This window comes from Otolemur garnettii, unplaced genomic scaffold, assembly GCF_000181295.1.
Source record: "Otolemur garnettii isolate 467f Iridium unplaced genomic scaffold, OtoGar3 scaffold00076, whole genome shotgun sequence".
In the NCBI taxonomy this organism is placed as follows: Eukaryota; Metazoa; Chordata; class Mammalia; order Primates; family Galagidae; genus Otolemur; species Otolemur garnettii.
In genome coordinates, this window is record NW_003852471.1 from 2,107,559 (window position 1) to 2,118,801 (window position 11,243).

Genomic DNA, 11,243 nt, shown 5'->3' on the forward strand with positions numbered 1-11,243 from the left:
TAATTTTCTGAAGCACAGCTGAGGCTAGAACATTTAGGTAATACCCGAGTCCTTGAACCTTATGGATGTGAAAACGGGAGGTAGACCCTGAGATGAGCACTTCTAATGGTATTTGCAAAGAATGGAGCAGTCACCAGCCGCAGAGCATCCACCTGCTGGTGTCTGCCTGCCCCACTCCGCCCAGCGTCAGTCACAGCCCACCCTGTGCTCTTTGGGAAAAGGGCTTGGAGGGTGCATCCCTGGTGGTCAGAGTGATGAAGCAGGGTTACTGGGGAACTCTCCAGAAAGGATGTGAGTCTCAAGCCTGCAAGGATGTTCACCACTCCTCCCGGAGGAGGAATTCTCCCTGCATTGCCATTTTTAGAGGATCTGAATTTGATTTTGTTAAGGAGCTAGACAAATTCCTCACGCAGGGCGTTGGTGCCTCCCTGCATGTGTGGGTTGGCATTTCATCAGTAACACTTATCAGGAAAACCGCTGTGTGCCTGACACCGAGAGTTTCTGCAGAGGGGTCCTTTGCTCCTTGAGACGCTGAGGAGAGTAGAGAGGGTGCCTTGTTGAGCAGATGGAATGACTTTCAATTCTGTGAGTTTATATAAAAGAATTCCTGTGGCTGATAAGAACTTTTTAAGGGTGGGTAAAGTCATGCCAGAATATTTGGTGTTATTGACCGCAAATTAGTCACATTAAAACATAGGGGAAAAAAAATAGGGAGAGAAAGAGGACCTGTGAGAAGGGGGCATTTGTGAGAAATTTTCTCTGAATCCCAAGCCATGATCATAAATTCCTACTGTCCCTGAAGCAGCATGCTTTGAAAGCAGGGCTGGAGGAGATGACCCCAAAGTTAATTAGTGTCACACTGAGATTTTATGACATGCACTATTTCCTTCCATAGATTCTACCCCCTAGCAAAGGCACGACCTCAGCATGCAATGTCGGGTCATCCCAGTGCTTTCGTTTTTTCAGACATTCACTCCAGGCAGGGACTGTTTCTCGAGATCTGGGCATATGTGACTTATATAAAGACAGTAGTTCTGTGATCCACTTTTGTCAGTGCTGATGTCTTTGTACTTTGCAAGATACTCTGTCCATCTTCCAGGAGAATTATGAGAGCTGCCTTTTTTTTTTTTTTTTAGTTGGAGATTTTATTTTATTTTATTATTATTTTTTATTAAATGATAGCTGTATACATTAATGCAAACATGGGGTACAGTGTAGTGTTTTCATATACAATTTGAAATATTTTCATCAAACTGGTTAACATAGACTTTGTGTCATTTACTTGGTTATTGTGTTAAAACATTTATACTCTAGTTCTAGAAAAGTTCACTTGTACCCTTGTTAGACAGACCATATAGGTGATCTTTCCAGTCACCCTCCCACCACCCAGCTGCCCTTCTCCCTTCCCCTTCCCCAGCCCCTCCCCATAGTCTTAGACTAGAATTAAGTTGTAGCTTTCATTTGAGAGCTATAAATTAGTTTCATAAAAGGGCTGTGTACAGAGAGCTGTCTTTAAACTTAATCATGAACTTCTTTCTCCTTTTTACCAGGCTATCTTCGAAGTCATATCCTCTGAACATTCATACTTACTCAGCTTGGAGATCTTGATACGAATGTTTAAAAATTGTAAAGAACTGAGTGATACCATGACTAAAACCGAGAGGCACCACCTCTTCTCCAATATTACGGACGTCTGTGAGGCGAGCAAAAAGTGAGTGCGCTCAGTCTCCGCCCCACTGGGAGGTGGCATGCTAATAAATCCCTTGTTATCCCTGAAGAAGGGGGTTTAGGGAAGTCTCTCCGTTCATTCAGTGGGCTTTTGTCTTCAATTCTTGAAATGCATTTCAAGCTAGCTTTCAAGTTTGGTGTCTAGACAGATGCTCTGTGTGTAATGCCTCATCTCCGCAGATAGCTCTAGGGTCTCTTTACTCCTTGTCCCCCCCACTCTGCTCACTCTTCCCTTCTGAGTCCGCGAAGGGGAGAATCTTGGCTTGGTCTGTGATAGTTGTGCAGTTTGGTGAACAAAGATTAGGCCTCAGGCTTAGAGCCTTCGTAGACAGTATCTGGCTAGAACTGAATATTTTATTTTCATTCTATTTAAGGATTTTTTGCTTTACTTTTTGTCACAAAAGGTAGGTAAAATCATATGATAAATTTTCACACTCGAGACTTATATTTAATAATGGCTAACATTTTTTCGTATTTGCTTAATTCTTGTGGCTTAAATATTCTCAAGTATATAGATACTCGTACAATGTTTTACTCATAAATACTTCAGGATGTGGACATTTTAGATGACCAGTCATACTCACTATTGCTTATTTTATGATTTTATTCTATTTAATTTTTGTGTATTTAATAGATTCATGTTTTAAAATTCCAAGGATATAAAAGGGTCCATAGTAAAAACGTTAGTTATATACCGTTCCCTGGACCCTGAAAGACAAGACTCAACATTTGCTTTCTTTTAGATCTCTTTAGAAATAGCTTATGATTATATTAGAAAATATATTTGTATTTTTTTTCTTTTGCAGTTTTTGGCAGGGGCCGGGTTTGAACCCACCACCTTCGGTATATGGGGCCAGTGCCCTCCTCCCTTGAGCCACAGGCACTGCCCTATTTGTATTTTTTCTTGTTATTTAAATGGTAGCGTACTTTAAACACTGCTCTTCCTCTTACCTCTGTGGCCTCTATCCTGAAGATCATTACGTGATCATACATTAAAAGTTTCCTCCTGGCCTTTTCCTTGTCATGACAGGGGACCTGTTGGCTGTCTGTGGTAAACACATCTTGCTCTGTAACTTGTATCTAGCTCTTGTTCTGTAACTCTCTCTCTCGTCCTCAATAGACTTTGTTTCATGCGAAAGAATAAAAAAAACTTCCTCATTCATTTTTATGTTTTTTTTTTTTCCCTTGGAATTATTTGTTGACGAGGTCTCAGGTCATTTGATCTGTGGTATTTCTCGGGAGGCTCATGACATGTGAGAGGTGATCAATACCAGATCCATTAATTCTTTAAGGATTGCAAAATGGTGTTACTCTAATTCATCATTCTTTATTAACTTGTTAGCTGGAATATTTTTATGAAGGGACATGCACATTTGTCTATGTGCCCAGTGGCAAATTTCATGTTATTTTACTTTCTGGTACTCAAATTGTCCCATCTTTGATCTTAATAATTTTTGATCATTTTCTTGCTCTATGATGCTTTAAGATGTTTAAAGGATCATATTTTATGGTTCTTGTTGCAATCAGCCATTTCCCTGAAGGCCACTGGTGTCTTTTGATATGAAGTGGTGTTTTAAGACCTCAGTGTGGGGACTGGGGGTGCTCAGGACTTAGTGGATTTAGGCTGTTTCAATAGGTAAACAGAAAAAAAAAATCCAGGCTCATCTCTATAAAACAAGGTATATTTATTTATTTTTAATTTCAGATTAATGTAAAGGTATGAACAATCAGGTCACAACAGGGTATATTTAAAGAAACCTAGAGGTACTTCAGACTTTTCAAAATATATATATTAAATATGTGCAGGATTTTTGGTATATCAATTATCTCAAGAAATCATAAAAAGATTTAAAAAGGAAGCCTAGTTTATATGTCTGTCCCTCTTCCTTGTTACCTCCTTGTATAAGCTAAAAAAAAATTGTTGGTCTTTGTTTTTTAATATAAACATATGCATATGTATATTTGTATTGTCCTCACTTAGATATGTGAAAGCATTTTTTTTTCATCATGTATTGTTTTAATTGTCTCGTCAAGAGAAGGACACGTTGTTTATCAGAAATGACAAATACTTCCTCGGCTTGGAGTCCTAAGACACATTGGCCACGAGGGCTATTAAATGAAAGCAGTCAGCAAAGTAATGACCAATGTCCAGTTTTACAAAAAAGATGAAGGCGTGCCCACATCATTCTTTCTTGAATCACAGGCCTATAATAAAATGCCAGGATGTAATGGAAAAGAAAGTTATTCGACGTAAATTTGTAAGGGTGGAGAAGATGATGTGACCCAGACATTTAACCTTCTTGTGGTATCAGTACAAAGTTAATACAAGGGACTCCTATGCTGAGTCCCTGTAAAGTATCCATTTTCTTGTAATCAATGAAATGCACACCTGTAGCAGCCCATCTAGCCTATGGCTAAGAGGAGTGAGAGTTATAAGAAACACCTGTAATGGAACACCTTGGTGAAAAGGGCACGGTTCTAACAAGAGATTTGGTTCTAACAAGCATGAGAGAGCTCGCGAGATGAGAGCATTGGTGAATTGGCAGTCTCTACACCTGTGGTGTTGAGAAGCACGAGCTCAGCCTTATTTAGGCTGGAGGAGAAGGCAGTCAAGAGGCGTGCGCGTTCTATCACGGATCCATTTATTCTGACTCTGTCTCCTCTCCTGCCTGCACAACGCCAGCATGGCGTCTCTGCTGAAGATTACCAAGCTCTGCTAAAGACTAAGAGCTATCTAAGAAGACCTTTACTCTCTCTAAGATACTCTGTCTCTCTCTCTCCAGCTAAAGTAGATAGCCCTCAAGCACCTACGAGAAACTGTTCCTGAGCAAGGTAGCTTAGTGGTCCGTGTCCAGAACCCACCTAAGCTGGACCCGAGACCTGGCCAGTCCTGGGCCCTGACACACACCAAAACTATTCACTATTTATCATGCTTTAGTCACAAGCCCCATTATAAAATTTATCTGTGAATGGATATTTTATAAGAAGTCACTTTTCAAGAGGCTCCAGCTTTAACCTTGTGAAAGCATTTTTCACACATTTTCTTTATTCATGAAATAATATATAATAGAGCTTGCTACATAGTGTTTTTTTTTTTTTTTCTTGAGACAGTTTCACTCAGTTGCCCTGGATAGCATGCCATGGCATCATAGCTCACTGCAACCTCGAAATCTTGGGTGCGAGAGATCCCCTTGCTTCAGATTTGCCAGCAGCTGGGAGTATAGGCGCCCACCACAATGCTCAGCTGCGTTTTTAGAGAGGAGGTCTTGCTGTTGCTCAGACTTGTCTCAAACTCCTGAGTTCAGGCAATCCACCTGCCTCGGCCTTGCAGAGTGCTAGGATTACAGGCATGAGACACCCATGCCTGGCCTCCATGGTGGTGTATAGAGCTATTCCTCACTCCTTTTTTCCAGCTTTGACATAGTTTACCCATCAGCTCCCTGTCTGGGTGAAGGTCCATTTTCAGTCTCACTGTTACAAGGAGTCCTCGTTTGTGCTCATCCCTGCTGCATTTTAGCCGCTGTGTCTTTGGGATAGATACTAGATCAGTGGGTTAGTTTGTATGCAATTTGGTCAGATATCATCAAATCCTCCTTCATAGCAATTGTTCCATTTTGCAATACCACTAAGAGTAGATGAGACCTGCTTCCCCAGAGCCTTTCCAGCAGAGCATGTCAACAAGCCTTTAGATTTTTGTTAGTCTGTTGGGCAGCGTGGATTATCTGAGCATAGTTTTGTGAGTGTTTCTCTTATAAGCTTTTCTGTGTGAATAAGAGCCATCTGGAACATAGTATGTGTCAGTAAATATTAAACTAATCATATTCCTCCATAATGTTGAAAAGAAAATTTAAGGTGGGCACTGATATAACATCAACCAAAGTGGAGGAAGGAAAGAGTTTTCTTATACTTGCTGAATCCCAAGAATAGTTGCTTTGACTAGATCAGCAGTGTAATGTGCATATTTTTAATTAATCACAGAGAAATCTGCTTAATAAGGAGAAAGAAAAAGTATTAGTATTTCTTCCACTCAGAATAGTAGAGGCTATTATAGGCATCTTACCTGAAAAAGTTGATAAAATCATAGAAGCAGAAATAATGATCATAACTTAATTCATCAAGTGCTAAAATATTAGAATTCAAGTTGCTCCCTGAAGCTTGAAGGAAGTATACATTTATGTCTGTATCATTATTTTAGTTATCTTTTATGGAATACTTTCTTATACCAAGCATTGTGCTATAGCCTTTACTACAGAATATGGTATATACAGCAAAATAGCTGCTTAATGACCCTGAGTCCAAGTCACAGGATAAATAACAAAAGTATTCATGTAGTTTATGGTGGTGAGCTTGTCAAACTTACCACTCTTGAGAGGTCAGAAAAACTGAAAGTGGAAAATTCTAAAAGAATTTGGAAATATACTGGAGTGTAGATTTAATTTAATGAGAGCTATATCTAATGGACAATTGTATAACCAATAAAATACCTTAAAGGAATATTTACTAATAGGGACAATTTTTTCATAATATATTCAGATTACAAAACAGTTCTAAGGAGTGGGGTTTTGTATTATGTTAGATTTTAATTATTTGGAAGGGAATTTATCAAAAGCACAAGCAAAGAAAGCAACACAAGGATAGGAAAAATGGGTCATAAGGAACGTGAGCTGAAAATAATAAAACAGGGGGCAGCGTTAGATGAGCTTATAGCTGACAGGTCCATCATTGGCTAGCCTTGAAATAAGTCATTTAATTTAAGTTACAGATTAAAATATTGTTGTTTTGATTTCAAACCATTTTGAAAATTTAATTCACCTATGATTTTAGTAAGAAATTTTGTTTCTATAGCAGCTTATAGGAAGGTGCCATTTTGAGTCTACTCTTTTCTTATTGATTAATTCTCTGTGGATTATAGTTATCAGACTCATGTGAATGATAAAACACAAATATAGTCTAGCAACAGGAAGGGGTGAAGAAAGAGAGAGCAGGGGAAGGAGAGAGGGCAATTGATGGGAGGAGGAAGGCATCCGGTGGGATCTGACCTACTGTGCACAATGCAAGGGTATATTTTAAAATAACTTAGAGTAAATTTTAAATGTCTCACCTCAAAAATATAAGTAAGATGATGGCTGTATTAGTCAGTGTGATTTAAGCATTCTGCTTTATATATCAAATCACCACATTGGGCCCCATAAATGTATGAAGTTATGGTTTTAATTAAAAATTAATAAGAAAGAACTACTATTTTAGGGTAATCCTACCAGAGTAAACTCCATTAATTTTCAGAAGTGTTGTAATAGTTTTAGTTAAAATAAACTATATAAAAGTAAAAAAATAAAAAAAGAAACTCAGAAGCTTCTCCGTCTCCATTAAAAGAAAATGAAATAAATACACTTATCTGTTATATTTTTGCTTTGTTTTACAAGAAAGGCAATGCTTGAATGTGGATTTCTGCCTTCATGATAATTTGATCTGTTATAATTTATTTTGATAAATTTAACAATGCTCAGCTTTGTGATAATCCTATGTCTATATCATAATAACTTGATTTGATTTGAAACACACATTTTAGGTACAGACAGGCAGGGACAATTTCTCTGATTCTGTGTGTGTGTGTGTATCAGTAGTGTCCCTAGGAAATTTTCAGCCACCAGTCACAGGCGCCTACGTTCCAGACCGGTGCACCTGCCCAGTGACTGTGGCCCTCAAGGGCCTGTGGTGGCTGGTGGCACTCTCCCAAGGATGTGCAGAGGCTTTTAGCAGGAAGTACTCCCCCTGAAACAGGAAGGTTTAGGTCAAGCTGGGGGTGATGGGCTTAAAGCCCTTGGTGAGGAGCAAAGGAGAGGCTGAGAGCAGATAGTGCAGGCCTGTGTGTGCCCCGCACAGGAGTTGTCACTATTCTCTGAAGGCCATGTGGAAACATTCAGTGATTAAGCAGGGGACTGATGGGGTGGTTTGGAGAGGACAGTGTGGTGTTTCCATTAGTAGGAAGGTGGGAATGGTGACCAACCTGAGGCAATTAAGGTCTGAAGAAACACAGCCCACTACTGGGGGCACTGACTGGGGACTCAAAGAAGGTGGCCTTGACAGAGATGGAGAATGTAGACTCTCAAGGACTTGCTGGAAAAATGGGAGAAATTTAGTTTGCTCCCTGGGTTTCTGCCTGGCTGTGACTGGAGGTTGGATTGGCCAAGATATAAGAGAAGCTGGCTGGGGCTTAGTGAGGAATAAGGAATTCATTTGGGGGCATGTTAAATTTGAGGACCTGTGGCACATGAGTGGAAGGTGTATAGTTGGAAAGAAAAGAACAGATTAGAACTCTAAGACATTCTTCAGTAGAATGTAGATTTGACTCAGAGGGGTGGTGCTTGTCACTTTGGGTTTAAGTGAGATTACCAGAGCTTATAGCAGTGGTTTGTAAGTGGTGGTGGTATTTACCCCCAGGGGTATTTGGAAATGCCTTTTGGTTGCCCCAGTGACTTGGTGGCTGTACAGGCATTAGTAAGTGAGAGCCAGAGAGCCAGGCATCGTGTAATTGTCTGAACAGTCCCACACAAGCATAAACTGCCTCACCCGAAAGCCAGTGCCACTCCTTAAGATGCAAAGAAGACCAGTGTCGGAATTTGGGCACAGAAACACCTGAGGGGGTGTGGGGTGGGACAGACATGAAGCCCCTGGGGTGAGAACTCCATAGTGTGCTCACACCTTCTCAATCCTGGGGCTGTGACGTTTTCTCTCTTGTTTATACCTTTCTGTTAACCCTCTGTCTGTGTCATGGGCCTGGCAACTGTTTGCTTGCCAGCCCTCCTTGAAAGGTGCCTAATGAACCCTGTATTGGCCCCTCCTGAGCAGGTTGCCAAGCTTTTCCTTTCCACGGGATGATTGGCGCTAAGTCCTTGAAGTTTACATAGTATATGGCTTCGGATCCATGCCAGGATGAAGCCTTTGACTCCCAACTCTGACCCTCCTTCCTTCCTCCTTAACTGTGCTCTCTGACTCATTCCCAAACTGTCCCCAGATTCATGATCTCCCTGTCTTTTAAGGACCTATGCTGTCCCCAAAGCCTACTCATCCTGTGAAAAGGGGAATATTAGTTATCTTCTTTCATTTGGAAATGAATTGGCTTAATTCATAACCACATACCACACAGAGTATATGCTTAGCATGTTTGCACATTTACAGGTTTTTATTTTGGTTCTTCCTTCACAAATCTGTGTTCACTTAGAATGATTTAGAGATAATTGCCATGTTAATAGAAAAAGGCCTGTAACTGTGACTAATTTACATTAGTTTGCAAGGGAAGATGATTTAATACCAGTTTTTAAGTTTAAGATGCATGGTAAAAGACTGATGCTATCAGGAAAAGAGCTTGTCTTTTATCCCAAACTGAATATTAACCCTACTGCTTTGTTTAGTAACTCTAAAGTCTGAGAAAGATCTTTTATGTTGAAGGTCTTGCATGAAATGAAAATTCAATCATTCTTTGCTATGACGCTTTATAAAATAATGTGTTTTTACCCTCAGTTCTGAGTTTTCATTCTAAAGATCTGGGTTATGCTAACAACCTTTCATTTAAAATTTTTCGGTCACAGAACAGGCTATTATTTGCATCCTATAAGGTCTATACTGCTGAACAACTTTGCAAGGTACCTATTTCTCTTTCTTCCCATTGCAAAGTTAAAACATTGGTATTTCTTTGGAAAGCCGTTTAAAGCTAAAACCATACTTGTCTTCAGTTTCTGCAGAGTAAAGTAAAAATATCCATCAATGTGCCTTTGTGTCCTGAGAAATTGAATTTGTTCCCAACATATAATGAGCCGTTAATGCCAAATTCTCCAGTTTCTGGTTTGCATAGAAGGGTAAATTATAATAATAGTAAACGTACGAAACAGCACTTACCCAGCACTCGAGGCTCCAGAAGATTTTTTCTTAATTTTAATCAGATATATTAACATTGAAATATCATGGACATTAAAAGCGATTTTAAGTGCATATACTTTACTATTATTGTATGGACTGAGTTCATACTATCAAAAATGACATTTGATCCAAACACTAGCCCAGCCGATCTGCATTGTGAAATATGGTTTCCATTTGGTAATTAAAATTCTAAACTTTAATGCTTCCATCAAGTAATAGCAGGCTTTCAAAAGTTTTTTTTTATAGGATTAGTATTAGCATGTCTTCCTTTTTGACTAATTCTTAAAGCCAAATTTTAAAAAGAGAAACATGTTAAATTTAAGCCAGAGAATGTAGAAGTCTTTAAGTTGTAGAACCTGTTTAATTTTTGCCTGAAGTAACAGCCATTTCTGTTGGGATTTTTTTTTTTTTTTGTTAGCAAATATTCTTTCCTCGCTCAATATATACTCAGGGTAAGTTTATCACAAAATCTTTGGTAAATAAAGCTATTCTCTTATTTTCCTTACCATAACAGAGAAATTTCATTCTTTCTAAAACCAACTTTTTAACCGACGGTTGACAGTGACATTTGGAAACTACTCTTATGACACTTTTTGACTTTTTCTCTTTCCTGGGAAAGAAAAACAAAGATGTTCATTTGGAATTCGCCTCACGTTCTCCTAGTGACATGGGCATTCTAGCCCCTGTTTGACTCTTACCAACAACCAGCGTCTAAAGTGATAGTAAAAGAGTGCTTAGGTGGGGATCGATCATCTAGAGAGATCAGGCTTACGGGTGTCTTAGTGGGAGGGGACGTCCTTTTGTGGAGACTGCAGAAAAACCGCGTGGCAGCTGAGGTGCTGGTACAATTGAACAGGAGGCACTGCCAGTGGAGAGGGAGGGTGATTGGTGGGGTCACCTCTATGGTTTATCTTACAAGGGTACAAGTGACTCTTTCTAAAAGCAGAGTATGAACGTTTTAACTCAATAACTAAGAAAATGACACGAAGGTTATGTTGACCAGTTTGATGAAAATATTTCAAAATGTCTATGAAAACAGCACACTGTACCCCATGATTGCATTAATGTACACAGTTATGCTATAAGAAATAAAAAAGAAAAAGAAAATTTGACATTAGGTCACTTTTGGTAGATTTATTCAAAAACTCAAAAGATGAATAAACTTTGACTGCAAAATGCTTCTGTTAAAATGAAGCTGTAGTCTTTGCTTTTTTCCCTTCCCTTTTTTGCATTTAATTTTTTTTAATTATTATGGGCACACAATAGGCATATATGTTTATGGGGTACATGCAGTATTTTGATACAAGCATGCCATGTTTAATAACCACATGAGGATAATTGGGGTTTCCGTCACCTCAGACATTCTGCTCTTCGCGTTATTTGAAAGTGCACCCTCACCGATTGTTGATAGTGTTTGAAAGTGAGGAGGGAGGGGTCAAAGCCTGTCCTGCAGATTTATAGTGGTGATCAAATCAAGCCAACATTGACTATTACATGAAATGTATGTGGCCCATGGCTATGAAAATTGGAAAAAACTATAAATAGAGCAATACAAATTAATTTCTCTATGTAAATGAGAGATACGTTTTTTTTTTTTT

The 11,243-nt window shown here is 39.1% G+C and overlaps 1 protein-coding gene across 1 annotated transcript in view; it reads left to right on the forward strand.

The window, feature by feature from the left end:
- ARHGEF26 (Rho guanine nucleotide exchange factor 26) overlaps positions 1–11,243 on the forward strand; it is a 122,390-nt gene that overhangs the window by 29,127 nt on the left and 82,020 nt on the right. The window contains exon 6 of the mRNA XM_003794123.3: positions 1,551–1,711. Within this exon, the coding sequence (XP_003794171.1) occupies positions 1,551–1,711 (161 nt within the window). The remainder of the gene's footprint in view (positions 1–1,550; positions 1,712–11,243) is intronic.